This window comes from Balaenoptera borealis, assembly GCF_965194805.1.
Source record: "Balaenoptera borealis genome assembly, chromosome: 20".
Taxonomy (NCBI): domain Eukaryota; kingdom Metazoa; phylum Chordata; class Mammalia; order Artiodactyla; family Balaenopteridae; genus Balaenoptera; species Balaenoptera borealis.
In genome coordinates this window covers 11,764,268-11,784,608 of record NC_138879.1, presented here as the reverse complement: position 1 = coordinate 11,784,608, position 20,341 = coordinate 11,764,268, and the positions used below count along the sequence as shown (strand labels likewise).

Here is a 20,341-nt window from a genome sequence, read left to right as displayed (position 1 = left end):
CCCAAGGCCAAGCACCCCTCTGCCACCTGCCCGAGAGCAGCAGCTGAGCCCGTCTGCAAGGACACAGCTGTTGACACACAGAGCCACAGCTCAGCAGAGCACACAAGCCCAGCCCATGCATCCTGGGGGCCCAGAGAGTGGCCCGCCCCATGCCGACACGACAGACACGAGGCGCAGGCACCCCAGCGGCAACGGGGCTGGCAGGGGTGGACGCCCGTAGCCCCTGCGGAGGGGCTGACTGCCTCCTCAGAGAGGAGCCGTGCCCGCCCCTGCGTGCCAGGGCCGCGACTGATGGACAGACGGACGCACCAGACAAGGGGCTGAGATGGAACGAGATGAGCGCAGGGTGGGGCCGGCACCTGGCCTCGTGCTCACGGAGGCCTCTCCTCCTCGGGTTCGGTGGGCTCCGAGGACCTGCCCAGGCGGGGACGGCACAGGAGAGCAGGCCGGGGGACATCAGGCAGTCCCAAGGGTGACAGCACGGATGGCACGTGGGACACGGAGGGCTCGGCATGAACAGGAGCTGTTACCTGGGGCGGGAGCGGCCTCTGACGTGGCTGGGCGTCCACAGGAGCTGGCTGGGCGCTCTGTCCAGGTGCCCAGGAAGATAGAACGTGGGGGTGGGCAACCCTGTGTTGGCCTGAGGACCTGGCATTTTCTAAAACACTGAGGCACTTTGGGCTCAGTTGTTCAAAGGATGAACTAGTGAGAGGAGACTGATGATGGAGCAACGTGTGGCTTCTGCGTCTCCAAGATGCTGCCTGACAGTTGGCAGCACCCGCAGCCGTTCCACCCCTGCCTCGGAACATCTGCACCTGATGAAAGGCCCTTCCAGCCGGCGGGGCCTCAGTCTCTCTCATTCAGGTCCTCTCTGGCCTCCCAGGCTTGGGTCTGAGCAGATGTGCTTCAGCCCCACTGGCCCCGGGCAGGGGCGGCCTGGAGGTTCTGAGACCGAGGTTCTGCTGTGACCAGCGTCACCTGCCCCGGGACGGAGGGTGCAGGGCAGCCACGGGGGGACTGGACTCCGGTCCTAGAGGAGGGCTCCACGCCCTTGGCGGTCCGCAGCCAGGGTCATGGCGGGGGGTCTTGTGGGGCTAGAAACGGGGCAGGTTTGTCCATCCAGAGTCGGGGACCCAGCAGGGGAAGGGACCCAGAGAAGGGAGGATGGCGCCTGTGCTGACCAGAGCCAGGGGCGAAAGGGAGTTCCAGCCGGGTGTGTCCCGACGCACCTACATTCTCATCAGAAAGGGTCAGTGACCAGCCACGTGTAAATCAACGAAGTTACAACACACCCTCAAACCATATACAAAAATAAACTCAAAATGGCTAATAGACTTAAATATAAGACATGACACCATAAAACTCCTAGAAGAAAACATAGGCAAAACATTCTCTGACATAAATCGTACCAATGTTTTCTTAGGTCAGTCTCCCAGGGCAATAAAAACAAAAGCAAAAATAAACAAATGGGACCTAATCAAACTTACAAGCTTTTGCACAGCAAAGGAAACCGTAAACAAACAAAAAGACAACCTACAGATTGGGAGAAAATATTTGCAAATGATGCGACTGACAAGAGCTTAATTTCCAAAATATACAAACAGCTCATACATCTCAACAGCAAAAAACCAAACAACCCAATCGAAAAATGGGCAGAAGACCTAACTAGACATTTGTCCAAAGAAGACATACAGATGGCCAACAGGCACATGAAAAGATGTTCCAACATTGCTACTTATTAGAGAAATGCAAATCAAAACTACAATGAGGTACCACCTCACACTGGTCAGAATGGCCATCATTAAGAAGTCTACAGGGCCTCCCTGGTGGCGCAGTGGTTAAGAATCCGCCTGCCAATGCAGGGGACACGGGTTCAAGCCCTGGTCTGGGAAGATCCCACATGCTGCGGAGCAACTAGGCCCGTGAGCCACAACTACTGAGCCTGCGCGTCTGGAGCCTGTGCTCCGCAACAAGAGAGGCCGCGACAGTGAGAGGCCCGCGCACCGCGATGAAGAGTGGCCCCCGCTCGCCGCAACTAGAGAAAGCCCTCGCACAGAAACGAAGACCCAACACAGCCAAAAATAAATAAATAAATAGCGTTCCCTTTAAAAAAAAAAAAAAAGTCGTCTACCAATTACAAATGCTGGAGAGGGTGTGGAGAAAAGGGAACCTCCCTACACTGTTGGTGGGAGATTGGTGCAGGCACTATGGAAAACAGTATGGAGGTTCCCCCCAAAACTAGAGTTGCCATATGATCCAGATGAAACTATAATTCAAAAAGATACATGCACCCCTATGTTCACAACAGCCCTATTCACAATAGCCAAGACATGGAAACAGCCTAAATGTCCATCGACAGATAAATGAATAAAGAAGATGTGGTATATACACAATGGAATATTACTCAGCCATAAAAAAGAATGAAATAATGCCATTTGCAGCAACATGAATAGACCTAGAGATTCTCATACTAAGTGAAGAATGACAAATAGCATATGATATCACTTATATGTAAAATCTAAAAAAATTATACAAATGAACTTATCTACAAAACAGACTCACAGACATAGAGAACAGACTTGTGGTTGCCAAGGAGGAAGAGGGGTGGGGGAGGGGTGGATTGGGAGTTTGGGATTCGCAGATGAAAACTATTATATATAGGATGGATAAACAACAAGGTCCTACCGTATAGCACAGGGAATTATATTCAGTATCCTGTGATAAACCGTAACGGAAAAGAATATAAAAAAGAATGTATATATGGGTATAACTGAATCACTTTGCTATATGGCAGAAATTAACACAACATTATAAATCAACTATACTTCAATTAAAAAAAAAAAGAAAGGGTCAGTGGCAAACCCACACTGCCACCTGAACCAGGAAGACCTCCCTGAAGAGGGTGTCTGGCCTCTGACCCACACTGTCTTCTTCTCCTCCCCCAAAGCAGTGTGACCATGGAAGAAGCATGTGCTGTCCACACTGCAGGTTCTGAGGAAGCAGGTGGCAGCTGTAATCACTCCAGACCTCTGGAGCGACTCCCTCCTGCAGCCCCGGCCAGAGACCCCTGGGTGGGATACTCCCACCCTTCAGCATCAGAGGAAGCATGAGGCCCCCTTGGGTGCCCACCACTTTCTGGAATGTTCTGTGAAAGAATAGGCTTAAGAGCTACCCCCGGGGAGGGCACCTGAGTGACCCCAGGTGAGGGACTGGGGGTCAACAGTGGGATGACAAAACATGACAAGATTTGGACCTGAGGCACTGCCGATCCTGCTGTCCTGCAGACGTCTGTCACTGCCCAGGGGTGGACGCCGGGGCCAATCGACAGCGGACCACCCAGACCCAGAACAAGCTCTTCTTGGCCCAAATGGGAGACGCTGGAGTATGCGAGGGTCAGTGCTGTCAGGACGCCAGGGCCCCTCCCCAGGCAGGGCCATCAGGCACTCAGGCGGAGGACTGGGGGCTGGGCTCTGTCCCCCTCCTGAGCAGGGACACATGGACAGCCGGTAGCTTTTATACGGAATGGATTTGCACCCTCCAGGGGGCAGGCCTGAAGTCCCGGGCATGGTGAAGGCAGGCACGAGCCAGGCCCCCCGCCAGGAATGGCTGTGCCCACCACCCAGTCCTCTGCAGACCCCCACAGCCCGACGAGGTGGGACCCCTGCAGCCGAGCAGCGTTCGGGTCCAGGCTCACGAAACATTCGTCCCTGCGATTTGGTGGAATCGCCTTCGGTTATCTTCTGAATCCACTTCTTGAGTAAGAAAGGGGGTGGTTCTGAGAACAGCCCGGTCAGCACGAAGCGTGGCTTGTGTCCTGTGGTGACTCCGGAGCAGAGGAGGAGCGAAGAGCAGTCACAGCATAGATTTCAACTTTCTCCATGTTTTCCTCTTAAAACGTGCCACAACTTCAGAACATCGGCCCTTCTGGACTTGAGTCGTTCTCCTCCCCGGCCCTCCTCCCAGGGCTGTGAGCTCTGGCAAAGCTGAGCAATGTCCCTCAACCAACCAGAGGTGGCTTGTGACACCCCCGCCCCTGGTAGAACCATCAGGACAGGCAGACCTTGCGGCCGCCGTGCTGTGTGCTCCCAGGGATGAGTGCACGCCTGCCCGCCGTGCCCCTGGGGCTCTGCCCCACATCCAGGGGTGGGGTTCTAGGCAGAGGCCATATGAGCCTCCCTGAGCCTTCACCCCCTTCCAGTACCTCCAGTGGGTGAGATCAGCTGGGCTCCACCAGCTCAGAAAGCATCTCGGAAGAAGAGGGACAGATGCAGGGGAGGAGAGTAGCCCAGGTCACCCACTGCTAAGCCAGGGTCAAAATCATTTCTCCCATCCCCCAGTTTCAGGAGCACTTGTCTCTAGAGTTTTCCAGAACTCACACTGCAGCTCTTCAAGAGAAAGGCAGGAAAAAAACCCCAAACATATATATATAGATAAAAAACCCTGGCAGTCCAGTGGTTAGGGCTCTGTGCTTCCACTGCTGGGGGCCCGGGTTTGATCCCTGGTCAGGGAACTAAGATCCCACAAGCCGCGCAGTGCGGCCAAAACAAACAAACAAATACACAAAAACAAGAAAGGCAGCGAAGGAGGGAGAGGGAGAGTCCAGGACCTGCTGGAGTGGTCCGGCTGCCCACAGGGAGGATGGCATTGCCGTGACACCCAAGGAGGTGAAGGGATGACCATCTTTGTAAAGGGCCCATGTGCCAGCCTCACGCAGCAGACTTCTCAGTGACAGGGCTGGGGTGGGGCAGAGGGGCAGCAGTGCCGCCCAGACCCAGGCACAGGAGCCCAGGGCAGTGGGCTCCCCCTGCACCCCCCCCCCCACCCCAGCTGTTGGCGCTTGCTTTCCAAGGGCACAGGGGAAGGGACCATGACCAGTTGGGAGTTGGAGGAGGCCACCGGGGCCTGCTCCGGAAAGCCTGGAGTAGCCCCTTGGAGCTATGTCGGGGCAGACAGCAGGTGAGCCTGGGCAGAACGGAGCCGCTGCATCTGCTCATCCCCTGCGGGGCAGACGCGTGCTCCTGCTCCCGTGTGCCTGTGGCTCTCACCTGGGCACAGGCCATGGTGCTACCCCCAGACCCATCCTGGTCTCCCCAGCCCTCGAGGGGCTGCGATACTCACCAACCCAGGAGCCAGCCAGGACGGGCTCAGACCCACGCCCAGGGACCGGTCTGAGGGGCACTCAGCCAAAGGAGCCCAAAGCCAGCCTCGCAGCTGATCACCAGGCTTCACCCCGATTATGGCCAAAGCACCCAGCAGAAGCAACAGGGAACCCAGACAGAGGGCCAGGCCAGACCCGCAAGCTTCCAGAGGGAGGAAATCCGAGAGCCCAAGGAGAGGTCCAGGGAAGCAAAGACCCGGAGCCGAGAGCAGACGCAGGTTCAGCAGACCCTCGGACCCCAGCATAAGAAAACCAGGGCAACTTACTAACTCTAGTCAGGGGCCGCTCAAAATCTGGCCACTTCCACATCGGCACTGCAAGGAAACAGGGCTCGGTTGGTGCAGGTGGAGCGGGTGGGAGTGAGGTCTGAGGACTCCGAGGGGACATAAGCCGGATGGAGGATGGGGGGACACCTGGCAGCTGGCGTATGCTGCCAGGAGCATGTGCCACCAGCCACAGGGCAGAGCTGGCTCTCCAGCCCCCGGGAGGGGTCTGCAGGGAGGAAGCTCCAGGGAGCACGTCGGCTCAAGCAGGGCGTCCCTGGATCAGGCCCACGTGGCTCTCACCCAGGGTGTGGGCCTCCCCAGGTGCCCCCAGGGAGAGCACTGTGGCCTGGCACTCTCTGCACCTTGGTTATTCTGCCGGTGAGGAGGCCAGGCTTTGCACACACGCAGGCTTTGCACACACACACGTGTGGCCCGGACACACGCAGAGGGGCTGGAAGGAGGCGCCACACCCAACTCGATGCAATAAATAAAACTTTTATTCAAACAACTGCAGTACAGGGCACAATTTCAGATTAAAAAAAAAAAAAAAGACGAAAGGAAACAGGAAAAATATTTTCAGCACTTTACATCTTCATACAAGTTTTGCGGTTTTGTGTCTACATTCATCCATTGAGCATGGAATCCCCTGGATTTGAGATCTTTTAGCAAAATTAGCCAACATAGGAGGCTCCTTTTACAAAGGTCCATGTTCTGGCTTTGTTTTTTCCTTAGTTATAAAACAGGGTCTGTCTGCGTCTTGAGCTGCTTCTCTCACAAATGCTACCAGCCATGTCCTAGTCCACGGGAGGGGGCGGGAGGGTTTTGCTAAATCACATCAGAAAAAGGAGCGTCCACAGCTTCACGGGGGCTCCCGTGGCGGGAAGGGCGGAGCGGCTGCGCCCTCGCTCACTTCCCAGATTCAAGGCGTGAAGAGGCCATACCAGCAGCCACTAAGTCCAGCATGTCTGTTTCTGAAGTCACCAAGACACACAAAGAGACGAGAGCGTTTAGGGAGGACTGGGCAGGGACTGCCTGCTCCCCGATGGCAGGTGCGGGGGTGTAGCGCCCAGAGCCGCCCTTACTCCTTCACAGGCTGGTTAGAGAAATGATTTCCAGAACACGTGGGGTTGGGGGTGGTCTCTGGAGGTCTTTGGAATGTCCGAGTGCGGCCGGTCCCCCTCCCCGCCAGTGCACTGTGCAGTCACGGTCACGGCGCCCCGAGGCTGGCGCCGTGCTCTGGTCTGTACATCGTCCAACGGCGTCCGGGACAAGGAAGCGGTCAGGAGCCCGGCCTGGCGGGCAGGCAGGGCTGGGGGCTGTGGCCTCCCTCACAGGAGCGGCCAGCTTCCTCAGGAGGCCCCCCGGCTCGGCCCGAGCCCTTCTCTGGGTGCAGCCTGGAAGGATGCCCCCGGGGCCACAAGCCTCGTGGAGCCCCCAGCACCCTCCCTCTCCCGACACAGGTGCCAGCGTGTGCTGGGGGGTCAGATGCAGAGATAACAGTACGTACACCGGAGTCCATGCATATCTGTTTTTGTTTTTCAGGAAAAAAAGGTCCTTTTCCTGTTTTTCATCTTTTTGTTTTTTTGTTTTTTTAAGATTTTTCTTTTTCTTCAAACTTTTTAGACCTGGCTCACGGTGAGCCTTCAAAGAGGGACAGCGTGTCATGAATACGGCGATGGCGAGCAGCGGCGAGGACACCCCGCCCGCGCTGCCCGGCGGCAGGTCCCGACACACGGGTGGGGGCGTGTAAACATAGGGAGCGGAGATGGGGCAGCACCATGGACCCTGGGGGATCACAGAGTCTGGGGTCACCAACCAAAAGGCGGGGGTGAGGGGGCAAATGGGAAAGAGAAACAACCCAAGAAAAAACCAACGAGAGCCGAGGAGGAAACCGATGGAGACCAGACAGACGGCGGGGGGCAGGGGACGGCGGGAGCTCTTCTGAGCAGCAGCTGCCCGGGGTCAGCGTCCTCACACTGTGGACACCAGCGTGCCACTGCCACTGTGAAACAAAGCACAGGACAGCTGCCGGGCCGCACACCTCCCCCGCAGCTGCCCTCCCAGCCACGCGGCTGGCCACCCGGCCCTGGGGGAGTGGTGACAGGAGACCCCCAGAGCCCGACAAGGGCTGAGCCCAGGTCAGGGGTTCAGGAGGCTGCAGCCCTGAGCCATCTGCACCAGCCTGGGCTGGTTCTGGAGAGACGAGCCAAGGGGTGGGCCCCCCTCCTGGCCAAGGTCTGGACAAGCAGGTCTGGACGCCAGGAAAGAGCAGGGCCACAAAACCACCAGGCGAGGGGATCATGCTGCGGTTGTGGGCAGCCCGAGGGCCCCACCAGGAAAGAATGGGAGCCCCAGTAGTGGCTGCAGTGGGTCCCTGACTCCGGCCTGGGCACAGGGCCAGGCCCGGCTTGCTCCCACCCACCCACCCACCCACCCGCCCGCCCGCAAGGGGAGCACGAAGGCAGCTCCAGGAGGGGCTGCTTCCCCCACTCGGCGTTATCTGGGGGCCCTGGGCTGCTGCCAGGGGACAGGGCATCCTGCACTGAGGGCCCTGCCCTACAGAGCGGACTGGGGGAAGGCACAGCGCGGTGAGGGACGGAGAACAGGCACCCTGGGCCCCGCTCACTGACTCAGAGTGGAGACACCATGGTCTCCAGCCAGGCCCCAACAGAGCAGGCCTGGGAGGGGAGCCACCCAACTCCAGCCTCCAGTGGGACAGCTCCCCAAAACCCACACCTCCCCAAGACGAGTCTCAAAACCCCTTACCTGCTCACGGCCCGCGCCCCGTAATCATCCAAACCCTGGGGAGGAAAGAAAGAAACAGGTCAGGCTGGGGTTCAGGGGGTGAGGCCAGATCTGCAGGGCAGGGTCCCCTCCTAACCCCAGGGTGTGCGGTGCTGCCTGCAGCTGAGGACATGAAGGGCGCCTCCCCCCCTCAGCAGTGACCTCCCAAATTCACAGGGATGCCTCCTTATCTGGCCAGCGGCCGACAGTGAGCTCACGCTCCCGGGCACACACAAGACAGATCACCTGATGACGCCCTTCCACCCATGTTCCCTATGGCTCTTAGGCCCTGCAGGTCATATGGTAGGAACACCTGGCAGGTGAGGGCTTCCTGGGGAACTCAGAGGCTGAAACCACTGACTGTGGGGCGTTGGGGAGCCGGGTCGGGGAAGCCAGGCTGGCGGAGGCTGGTGTGGGGAGGGCGGCTGCACCGAAGGTCACCCGCACGCCTGCCTCATGCACGCCTGTGCCGGCCCCTGAGCGCCCCACACCCAGTCGCAGCTTCCTGGCCCTGAAGCAGCTGCCGCCCCAAAGCCACTGAGGGCTACTGGGGACACCCTCCTCAGCCCTCTAAGCATCAAAACCAAAACCAGCAACCAGGAAGCAAGAGGAGCAAGCAGTGGTCAGACCCCTCCAGGCCAGGCCAGCTGAGGCCTGGGTAAGGCTGGAGAGGGACTGAAGCGTCTCACTGCTCAGCAGCCTGGCCCTGTGACCCGCCCCCCCCACGAGGCGCCACGCCTCTCCCAAGGCGGGATCAGCCTCTCCCTCCCTGCTGCTTGCCCTGGCCATTGGTCCCAACCTCATCTTCTCCGAAAGGTTCCATCCAAGGGTCTGGCCACACCACCTCGGCCTTGCCCCTCTCACCACTTAAATTGTCTCGAATCACGTGTTCACTCTGCCTAAACCGTCAATTCCCTGAAGACAGCTCCCTCCACCCTCGACACCTCACACAGCATGTGCCAGCTGAGCCCTCCTCACAGGAAGGAGGGGTGGGTGAGGACAGGACAGATGCCGGACAGGGACAGCTGGACAGGGAGAGTCGGCCACCACGTACCCAGAGCCCTTCCCTGCCTCACCCACTTCTGACATCACACTGTCAATACAGGAGCCCCAGCTGCTGGCTCAACTCTCTGGCTGCCCAAACCCTAGAGAAATCTGAGTTCTCTTCTCTTCCTCTCCCCTCTGCCTGGGCCCCCCAACCCCCAAACCGAGGGAGGCCCTGCCCTAGAGAGCGGCGCCGGAACAGAGCTGCTGGCCCCTGCCTACCACGCAGCCACAGCAGATGAACGTCCTGGAGGCCTGGACCCCCTCCACCCCACGAGCTTCCCCGGCAGAGCTGTGCAGCACCGTCCACACTCACACCCCAGCCCCGCCTTGACCTCAAGACCACCAGGCACACTGGGGGATCCATCAGGGGATCCACCGGGGACCCGAGCCTCAGTCTTCTGCCTCTGGTCGCCTGGTACCAGGTGGCCTGACCATGCGTGCCCGGCCCTGCCTCTTGAGGGCCCCAGAAACACGCTAACTAGAAGGTTCCGGCCACGTCTCAGGCCCTGAGTGGCAGACACTCGTCTGCACTCAGACCCGTGATTGCAGGAGCCCCACGGCTCTCAGGGAAGGGGCTCCACCCGAGATGATGCGTCCAGAGCAGTCTCAAGGCCGGCAGCACCCCAGCCCAAGGGAAGGGCAGGCAGACGGGCCGCCGTGCCTTCTCTAGAGCCCTGAGACTATAGAGGACGTCTGACCGTGTTCCCTGAGGTGGCCACAGCAGGGGTACAGATGCCAGGCCCAAACCCCTGAGCCCACGGCCTTCCAGTGGAGGTGCCAACACAGGGCTGCGGCCGAGCCCACCCATCAACGGCCCCTGCCAAGGCCCCCAGCTCACCTGGGAGAAGGCGGGCACGGCCACGCTGTAGGGCCTCTGCTTGAAAGTGCCGGCCGTCTGGGCGGGGAAGGCCCGGGAGGATGTGCCATAGTCGGGGGGCGGGAGGGCCAGGTCTTCCTTGTCCAGGAGGTTGCCCGTGCTGCTGCTCTTGCCCTGCTGCAGGCTGTGGGGACGGCGTGCATGGCCGTCAGCTCGGGCCCGGCCCGGCCCCCACGGGCCTCGCAAAGACGGCGGAACGAGAGGCTGCTCTCCGTGGCCTGGGGTGCGGCCATGCCGCCCCAGTGGGCCAGCCCCCGCCTAGGAGCGGGGTGTGAAGCATGCAGGCGGGAGGGGAGCCGAGCCCTCCGGCAGCCGCTCAGCCCCTCGCTGGCTCCGGCAGCGAGTCTCCTGCTCTCCCGAGGGCCAGAGGGACCTGGGGGGCTCACGGGGCCCCCACCCCGTCCCCCACAGCTGGCAGCAACCCCTGGGGCTCTCAGACGCCGCCCTCAGAGCACCTCTGCACCCCTGCACCCTAGGGCCTCAAACGTGCAGCCCCTCCCAAGAGCTACGGGCCACCAGCCCCTGTCGGCATGCTCACCTCATGTGCAACCTGTCACCGCCGTCGCCGTCCAGGACCCGGGTATAGGAGAAGGGAAACCAGCCCCGCCTGGAAGAGCAGACCCTGTCAGAGCGTGCCGGGGCCTCTGCATTCCAGCGCGGGGGCCGACTGCCATCCGGCCCAAGTCCCACCCATTCCCCGGCCTGGCTGCACCTGAGGAGGGGACACGTGTGTGCGCTCCAGGGAGTCCAGGAGACCCCTGCACCCACGCGGGGTGTGCGTCCAGCTCGGAACTGCCCTGCTCCGGACGGGAGCGAGGCTGGGGGTGAGGGAAGGTGCCAGGACCCAAGCAAGGCTCTTACTTCTTCAACAAACAGGACTGGTTTCCTACCACGTGGCCCAGCTGGGCAGGGCCTCAGCCCCAAGTGGCCACACAGAACCACGGCACCAACGTGAGAGGCTGCCTGGGGGGAGGCAGGCGTGGTGTTGGGGATGCGGGTGCCCTGCCGGTGCCCCTGCTCCTCAGAGCTCCCCATCAGGGGTGGCGGCTGCCAGGAGGCCAGAGCCAGGCTCAGCGCAGCCTCTCCCTCCCCGGCTAAGGCAGCCTGCTTCTGCCCTGGGGCAGGGGTCTCTCACCCCGCGGACAGACGCATGCAGACAACGGTGGTGGCGGTGGCAGTGGGAGGGGACAGCCCCTGACCTGCACGGCCCCTGGCTGAGCAAGAGCCAGGCGTTGGCAACAGGCGTTCAATTAAGCCGTGAAGGCGCGGCCCATCCGGCTCAAGGCCACGTCTAGAACCCCAGCACGAGGGCTGCTCACATGCACGGAAAGGCTTTGGGGTGGAAGGCTGGCCTCTCTGACTGGGAGGGCACACGCACATGTGGGGTGATGGGCTAAGTCAGGGGATGTGCAAGTGAGGGACGGTGGGGGGCCCTCGGCTACATCTGTCCCTCCCAACAGAAGCGTGGGACCTGGATCATCAGTTCAAAGGAGGACCCAGAGCCCAGAGTCAGGACGTCTGAGGACCAGGTCATGAGGCCGACGTTCCCACCGCCCACACAGGACTCACATCTTGGTCTTCTCGCTCTCGCCGTAGTGCCAACCGTCACGGGCCTCAGGCACCAGCAGGGTGATGAAGTCGCCCTCCTTGAAGCTAAGCAGGGTGCTGTTGTCCCCAGCGGCGTGGGAGAAAATGGCCTTCACCCGCATGCGGCCATTGCGCTCTAGACCAGCTGCCATGGAGCTCGAGCGGGGCAGGGTCTTGTTCTCGGCTGCCGGGAAGACAGGGCAGGTGTGAGGGGGATCTCTGCCCCGAGCGGGTACGGGCACGGTCACCCTCCCGTCAGCTCAGCTGCCCGATGGTGAGATGCTAGGAGGCCCCAGGTGGGCCTGGAGGTGGACTGTCCATCCTGATGGACGACTGCCAGGCCTCCAGGGCTGTTTGGCTCAGACCTTGGAAGGACCTGGGAGCTGGGGTGCGTGTGGATTCAGTCTCCGACCTGCCACTCATCAGCAGGGGCAATTCTCTGGGCCTGAGCCTCAGCTTTGCCATCTGCTAATCAGGAGACCCTCACGGGCCGAGGCCACTGGTGGGGCTGCGGGAGGGAGAGTGCCGACCACGGCAGACACGGCAGGGCGGGAAACTGTCACGGTCAGCGAAGCCCTCCCCAGCGTCATTCACCTGCTCCTGTCACCAGCTGAGCTGCTGGTGTCCCCGTACCACCCCGCCCTATCATGTTCACTTAATGGGGGAGCCTGGCCAAGCCCAAGGGTCCAGGAAGGCAATCTCAAAGGGGCCCCAGGGTGCTGCACACAGGCACGCACACTTGCGAGCCTCCGGACCTCCCCAGCCTCCCCTCAGGTGTGATGTTACTACTGCGGGCGGGGGCAGGGCCGGGGCCCCAGCGGAGCTCTTACTGGTGGCGTAGCTGTTCTTGGGGGCCACGCTCTTGCGCACAGGAAGCGTGTTGGAGTAGGAGTCGCTCAGCTTGCTCTGAGACTGCGGAGGAGACGTGGACTTGGGCTGGGCGGCCTTGCGGTCAGCCCAGGGGTGGTAGTCCTCGTTGTCTGGGCCCGAAACGCCATTCATGACAGGCGTGTTCTCCTGGGCAGACAGCCGCTGTCGGGAAGAGGCGGCATGGGGGCGGTGTGGCAGGAGGGCCCGGCCCGGGTAAGGCCAGTGTGGAGAACCTCTTGCCCCCAGCAGGGGCGCCCAAGATGCCACGGGATGCCAACCGTTGGTGCCAAGGGGGGCCATCCCCCCACACACCCATAAAGCTTTACAGAGCAAGGACTTACCCCCACAAACGGGGCCAGCTCAGGGGGCACCGGCAGGGGCTTGGCCCCCGGAATGGGGTCTGAGATGACCAGGTTGGACTTGGAGGCCGACAGGCCGCTGGGGAGTATAGACCCATTGCTGCTGGCCATCTGCTGCATCAGCTGCACAGCGCGGTCTGGGATCTTGTTGGGGTCGGCACAGGCCTGCTGCCACAGCGGCAGCTTCTGCGCCAGCAGGTCCTTGCCCTGAAGCGGAGAAAGCCAAACAGGGTGGGAATGGGGGCCGGCCGCAGGCTCCTGCAGCCTGCCTGCGGGGCTGCGGGAGGCCAGGGCCTGCTGCCGACCTCACTGATGCAGCCCCCTGGCTCCCGCCTGGCACTGGGAGGCTTCTAAAGAGACACACCCACCCCGGGAGGGGCACACCTGGCTAGGGCTGCTCTTCGCCAGGTGGGGTGCCTTACAGCCAGATGAGCCACCTGTAAGTCCCTGACCCCTGACCTGGGAAAGGGGCCGATATGATGCAGTGAGCTGTGCAGTCGAGGGACCCCCAGGAATGAGATCAAACCAAGGCCTGATCAGGGCGGGGCCTCCCCAGGGGCCTGAGGGAGATGAAATGGACAGGTGCTCAAGTGGTCAGCCACCGAACAGAAAGGCCCTTTGTGGGCAAACCCTGAGATACTAGGAAGAGCGCCACTCGGGCAGACTTGAGGGCCAGGAAACCTCGCAGGGACAGAGGGGACCGTGGGGAAGGGACAGAGCTGCCCAAAGCCCAGCTACGATCAGGGCACCACCCAGGGGCCCGCAAGCCCAGCTGTCCCTCCAGTGTGCACCAGGGCCTGCCCAGGACACAGCTAGCCAGAAGAGCACAGGGCCTGACAAAGGATGAGGAAGCCACAGGCCTGACCAGGGCCCCAGGATGGGGGTGTAGCCAGAAGTGAGACAGCAGCCTGAGGGTCCCTGCAGCCCATTCAGGGGCCCTGTGTCCACGACATGGACACACTCAGGGCCTGGGGTGCAGCTGTGCCCTCCCCCTCTCCTGGCCCTCTGACCAAAGTGGGCTACCCTACCTGCAACAGGTGACACAACCCATGTTCCACTGCAGACCCCAGACCCCCCTTGTGTGGAGCTGCCCCCCAGCTTGGGGCAGTCATGGTCTCCAGGACCTCGGAAGGGTCTGTCCAGCCCTCACTGTCTCTCCTCACTTATCTTCCCACTTTTTTTTTTTTCCCCCCTATTTTTTGGCAGTGCTGCGTGGCATGCGGGATCTTAGTTCCCCGACCGGGGATCTAACCTGCGCCCCCTGCAATGGAAGCGCCGTGTCTTAACCACTGGACTGCCAGGGAAGTCTCTCTTCCCACTTCTTTTGACCTGTGTCTGGGGCAGGGAGGTGGCGTCCACATGGGGAAACTGGAGGCTGCTGGACAAACAGCCCTTTGGAGCAGGCCGTGGCCCCCTCTACCACCTGCTAGTTTAAACCAGGGGCCAACAAACAACCGCCCGAGGGCTGGCTGCTTGTCCGTGAACAAGGTTTGACTGGAACACAGCCACGTCCGTTGGTTTACCCATCTGTGGCCACTTCTCTGTGCAATAGCCAAAACTGGAGATATTTACTAACTGGCTCCCGGTTGAGAGAAATAGTTGATGGGTCTGGGCCGGTGGTGAGAAAGCGGGTCAGCAGGGACCCTGTACTAACAGGGACAACCCAGGATCAGGGCGCCGCAGCCCAGGGCTCCCACCCTGATGATGGCCCTGTTGCTGTCGGGCCTGAGCCCAGGCACAGGGAAATGCCGGGCGCCTGCTGCTGGGAACAGGCTGGGGTGGTCCTGCCTTCATGCCCTGGTGCCCCAGCCCGGGGGGCTTGTGCCTCTTTTAAACCTACCAGGGGGCTGGCGTCCAGCTCCCTGGAAAGTCAGCTGTCGTGTCTCGCATACACACGATCAGGCCCCCCAGGAGACGGAGATGGTGGCGTCCTGGAAAAGGACAGCTTTCCTGCCCTTCTGGCACGGATGGGCCTGCGCTCTCCCTGACCAGTCACAGGGCCCAGCCGCCAGAGGGCGCATACGCCTGCCACAGTGCTGCCTAGGGCCGCGTGGGCGCTGCGGTGGCCCTGCTAGAGAACTGCGGCTGCAGCAAGCACCGCCCTGCTGCCAGTGAGCCCTTGGGGGCACAGGAACTGACGGCAAAGCCCCACTCAGTGGGGTGGCCGGACCCCCGACCCTGCAAAGGACATAAGTCCTGTCACTGTCCTTGCTTTGCACCTGTGGTGGCAGCAGGCCCTTGGGCAGGCCCAGGCAAGCAGGAGCCTCTCTGTGGAGGGAGGGCATCTGTCTCCTTGGCAGCTCCAGCCTGGGGACCAGAAGCTGAGTCAGATCAAGCATGTGTATGAGGTGCTGACCCGCAGAAGCCCTTTATGGAAAAAGGACACAAACGAGGGCCTCCCTGGTTGGCTGAGCTGCCTAACCACACCTAAACTCTCAAAACGTTCTGGAATGTTCCCGCAGACAGCTCTGACCCCACCCCAGCTCCTAACTGTGGACTACAGGAACAGAAGCCCCAGTGAAGCTACCCGTCCCTGCAGGGGAGGTGTGTCCTCTGGGTCTTGCTGGCCCCGGGGGCCTAAGCTGGCCTCTGTAGGGGTTCCCTGGCACTGCAGCCCCTCCCAAGGAGCTTGATCCCTGGAGGAGACCCTCTTAGTGGGCTGTTAGTGTAAGTGCTCTCAAAAACATAGCCGGCAACTTCTAACGGGAGTCCTAAAGCATCTGCAGCTTTAACCCGGTAACTCTCCTTCCAGAACTCTCGCCCTGGGGAAATCCGAAACACACGGGACGTTCAGCACAGTGTTCCTTCACGACAGCTCCAGGCTGGACGCGTCCCGGTGCCCCCGGGGGAAGCCGTCGTTTTTGCCGACAAGGGCTCGGCCCCACGCAGAGTGAACACCCACCTTGGAGTGGTAGGCGGCGGAGCTCTTGGCCACGGCACACTGCTTCTCCACCAGGAAGCAGAACCTCCGCCTCTCCTCAGTGAGAGCAGTCTTGTAGCCGTCAGACACGTAGCTCTCCAGCTCACCCTGCTTGTTGCCGATGGCGTCGATGTACTGGGGGTGGGAGAGGGGGTACAAGAGGCAGGTGAGCCAGCAACGGGACAGCACGTGATCACCTCCAGTTCTGGGCGGCCCCACGCAGGGGGAGCACACCTCCTGGCCAGCGCACCGGTGTGGGGCTTGGCCGTGTGACTCACCCTGGCCATGGGGCTGCCCTGCTGTGCCACTGCCCCCTGGTGCCCCGGCAGCCGTACGTGTGGGGACCATGCTGGCAGGTTGCTTGGTGAGGCTGGTGGCGGTGGTCACCTCCCTTGGACCCAGACTCCAAACATAACAAAAGCCACCCTAATGCTCGGTAGACCAGGAAAGTTCAGCTGGCACTGTGTATTGGAGAATAACTAATTCACACCCAGATCCCATGGGTGTGGCCAGAGAACGCAGACACAGGAGACCGCGCTTGATACTGGGGCACACCAGAACATTCTCTGCAGGTTGGAAAGTTTCAGTAACAAAGTACCAGCAAGACTGGGGGCAGCTGTCCCAGGGAGGCCTGCAGGCCCCTCCGCGTCTGGGTGTGGGTCTGCAGGGCCCGGCTTCCCGGGTGTGGGAGGCCCTGCCAGCCCTCTTCCTGTCTCCCCTCTCTCTCCTCCATGCTCCACGCGGGGCACAGACTCCCCCTCCCCAAGCTGGCCAGGGAGCAGCCTTTGCCGAATCAAGCCCCATCCTCCGGCGGCAAGGGCAGGTCCAGGCCACGAGGGGGCAGCCTCCCCCGCCTCCTCCACCAGCTCTGACTCAGCGTGGGTGGGTGGTGCGGAGCCGGTGGGCACAGTGCAGGCTGTTCCTGCCACCTCCCCTCCCCTCCCCTCCAGCAGCGCTCAGCGGGAGGGCAAGGGCCCGCCTGCCGGGCGTGGGCCGTCCCCAGTGCTCTCACCAGCACACAGCTCTGTCAGCGTGAGTGAGCACACTACCCCAGGCAGGGCCTGCCCAGCGCCCCCACCAGGACTGGGACCCTGCTCCCCCCTCCAACGCCTGCAGATCACCCCGCCTTCAACACTGAACCCCCTCTCCTCGCCCTGGGAGGGCAGCCAAAATGGGCCAGGCCACTACCCCACCCCTAAAGGAGCCGGCCCTGGTCCTCCTGAGCAGCCGCAGGGCCGGCCACACCGCGGGGTGGGGGTGCCGGTGCCTGAGAAAGTCTGTGCAGGAGGAGAGAGGCCTCCAGGGCAGCCCTGCTCCTTGCCTCCACTGCCGCCGGTCCCCGCCCCCGCCCCAGCAGCCCGAGCAGCTCCAAGTGCTCTTCTCCAAGCGCTCTTCTCCGGGTTATGAAACATGTGCGCATCCCAGAGCCTCCAGTCCCTGCTCCTGCAGAACCTCCCCTGCACCGTGGCTCCTTCAGGAAGTGGGGGAGCAAGTCTGCAGATTTGGGGTGCTACTGGGGGCCTGTGGAGGCCACCGTGGGCAAGGCTGTGCTGTGTGGGGAGGTCCCTTCAGATGCCGCCCACCAAGGGGGAGTGGCTCACACCCGAAGCCCCTATGCGGACAGGAAGCCTGGGGGCGGGAACACCCTCTGGACAGAAGGGCCTGGAGGGGCTGGGCTCCCTCAGAGAGGGGGACCCTGATGCACACCCCCGCTGCCCCTGCCCCATCACCTAAACAACACCCAATGCTAGACTGAAATCCCCCAGAGGGTCCCATGCCCGCTCTGCTCCGTGGCTGTCCTACCCCATCCAGGGGATAGTGGGACATCGGCGTGGCCTTGCAGTCTTCAACCAGCCCGGAACAAAGACGCCTCCCTCCGCCTGGCCTGCTCATCCTTGCATACAGGGGCGCACACAGGGGCTCGGCTGGGGTCCTGGGAGCCCCCTAAGGGGCAGCCTCAGAAAAAGTCGCTGCGAGGCTCCGGAAGGAGTTTGTGTTTTAACCCCAGGATAAGCCCCAGCCGGCCAGCCCTTCCCCGGGTCACCACCTCCCACCCTCCCTGGGGGCTGCTCCAGTGCTGGCCAGGGGTGGGCTCAGGGTGAGCCAGGCACGTGGAGACCCCACGCCCAGGCAAGAGGGGCTGAGGCGCTGAGAGGTCAGCGCGGAACCTCATGCAGGAAGGCCCAAGGGAGACCGCCCACTGTCCCCTAATTGGGGACTTTGGGGAGGGAAAGGCACCTCTTCCAGCGGTTACCCCAGGACAGCAGCGTAAACCGGGACGTGGGCCCCCAGGGTCCGCCCGCCCTGAGCCTGATGCTGAGAACGGCTCCTCCTCGTGCCGGCCCGGCGTCCCCGTCCGTCCTGCTGACGGTTTCTGGGTTTTCAGGCTGCGGTAACATCTTTCACCTCAACGCTCCCACTCCCTGGAGGGGAGAGAAACCAGCTCGGGACGAGATGGCGCGGGGCGCTGGCCTCATTAGCTGCCTGGCAGCCTCCCGGGCCGGGGGAGGGGGTGGTGGTTTATTTTTAAGATTTCCATTTATTCAAACGAATCCCAAGAACGGCCAGGAGCAGCTCAGGTCTCAGGCAGGGAACCTGGGGCTACGAGAGCCACCCAGTGTCTTCCCAGGGACCACAGTTGCCTGGGATAGGGCAGGAGAGATGTTGAGCTATACCGGCCGGGATGGCCAGCCCAGGCGGGGGCCATGAGGACCCGGAGAGCCGACCCTTCCTCCACGGTCCCCACACCAAGCATCTGGCTTGGGCAGAGCGCTAGCCGGCCAGGACACTGGCTGCCACTTCTGTCAAGGAACGACGGCAGGCCCTCCTGACCTCCTTTCCCAGGACGCCGCCTCTTGGGGAGAGAGGCCACCACTTCACGGGCAGATTCTAGAAATCCAGGCCAAGTGAGGAGCTTTGCCCTCGAACGGGCAGAGGAGGAGGATACACACCCCCGCCCCGCCCCCCGCTGCAGCCTCCAGGCCACGCTGGCCACTGTCGGCAGGGACACCCCCCAAATGTGCAGGAGTGTCCGCGCTCTCTGGACGTGCAGAGGACAGAACGTGCCTGACCCTACAGCTCTGATGACTTAGCAACAGGTCCCAGAAAACGGCCCAAGCCGGTCCCTGCCACAGGCAGGCACCGCAGCCAGGCTCCTGGCGTCCTGCATCCTCCCCGCCCCCACCTTCCCCTGTTCCTTGCTTAGCGGGTGCTATGGAGACCGCACTATAGAAACACCCAGCTGAAAGCATTTAAGACCCACAGAACGCTCCCACTTAGTCACCCTGGGCTGAACAGCCCTGTAATCCGAGAAGACAAAAGTGATCAGAACACATGTCTCCTCTCCTCTGTGGAGCGAGCCGGTGACTCAGAGTGGGGGAGGGGCGTTCTAGAAAACACCCGAGGCTTTGGTTTCCCTCACCGGATAGGCCATCGTGGCTTTCCCACGTTTCTCAAAACACCAACGCTGCCCCTAACCGCTGCAGCTGGTGAATGACAGCGGAATCCTTGGGCCGCAGCTGTCACCACTGGTAACCATTACTCCAAGGAGACAAGGAGGGAACTCGCTTAGCGGTGATGTACAGGAAGGTACAGCCAGAATCGGACGCCCCCAAGCTGCATTCAGTCACTGGGCAGCTTCTGGGGGCAGCCGGTGGCTTCCCTGGAGCCTGCTGACCGGGCCTGTGCCCACTCCCTGGTCTGACGCACTCGGCACCCAGGCCAAGAATAGGGAGGCCAGCCTGGGTCAGTGGGTGAAGCTTGGTGAGGGCTGTGGCAGCGGTTCAGTGGATTGTTGGAGGACCCTTAAAAATCTCATTTAAGCACAAGAGCTCAGAGCAAGGCTTGGGGCCGGGGCTGAACAAGAGGGCAACTGCGCCCTCCTGCCCACGGTCCAGCAGACGCAACAGCTAGCAGGCAGCTCTGCGGGGAATGTGCTGTGGGCACATCCTTAGGCAGAAAGTGCAGTGCCTCTTGCAGGCATCAGGGACCCATGGGCCCCGGGCTTCCCAATTTCCTGAGAAAGGGCCCACAGCCATCACTAGATTGGCGGGGGGTGGGGGGGTGGGGGTGGTCCGTGACCAAACAGATCCCACTGCCCACGCCCTGCCCAGTACACTCACACGCCGGCGTGTCCAGAAAGGATGTGCTGGGAGGGGTGCGCCCATGGGCATCCCCATGCCCAGACCCCAGGAGAGAACGTGGGGCCACTTCTGTCCACACCAGTGGGCTGGACATGCTGACAAAGGCTTGAGGCCCAAGGGGACGGGTGTCTCAGCAATCTGTGAGCACACTGAGCCAAGGCCTTGGGTGGCCACCAGGGAGTGCGCCAAACTTCCAGGATCCACGCCATCCAGGTCTGAGGTCTGCTCTACTGTCCTGGGACCTGGAGGAGGGTGGAGCCCGGGCTCCTGTGCCCACCTTACTGGGTGGTCCCTGCCAAGTCTCTGGACCCTTTGGGTCTCAGTTTCCTCA

The 20,341-nt window shown here is 61.6% G+C and overlaps 1 protein-coding gene across 20 annotated transcripts in view; it reads right to left on the bottom strand.

Moving 5' to 3' along the window:
* The window catches only part of BAIAP2 (BAR/IMD domain containing adaptor protein 2), a 72,322-nt gene that overhangs the window by 2,066 nt on the left and 49,915 nt on the right, over positions 1 to 20,341 (bottom strand). For 2 of the 20 annotated variants that reach the window (XM_082372130.1, XM_082372137.1), the window contains 8 exons: positions 15,851 to 16,003; positions 12,931 to 13,155; positions 12,550 to 12,751; positions 11,702 to 11,903; positions 10,671 to 10,739; positions 10,094 to 10,390; positions 8,191 to 8,225; positions 5,904 to 7,426 (listed from right to left, as the gene is read on the bottom strand). In XM_082372130.1, the coding sequence (XP_082228256.1) occupies positions 8,195 to 8,225; positions 10,094 to 10,390; positions 10,671 to 10,739; positions 11,702 to 11,903; positions 12,550 to 12,751; positions 12,931 to 13,155; positions 15,851 to 16,003 (1,179 nt within the window). In that variant the 3' untranslated portion in view covers positions 5,904 to 7,426; positions 8,191 to 8,194. Of the gene's footprint in view, positions 1 to 359; positions 4,386 to 5,424; positions 5,473 to 5,903; positions 7,427 to 8,190; positions 8,226 to 10,093; positions 10,391 to 10,670; positions 10,740 to 11,701; positions 11,904 to 12,549; positions 12,752 to 12,930; positions 13,156 to 15,850; positions 16,004 to 20,341 lie in introns of those variants that run through there. The other 18 variants (XR_014238475.1, XR_014238476.1, XM_082372146.1 and 15 more) reach the window with 18 other exon arrangements.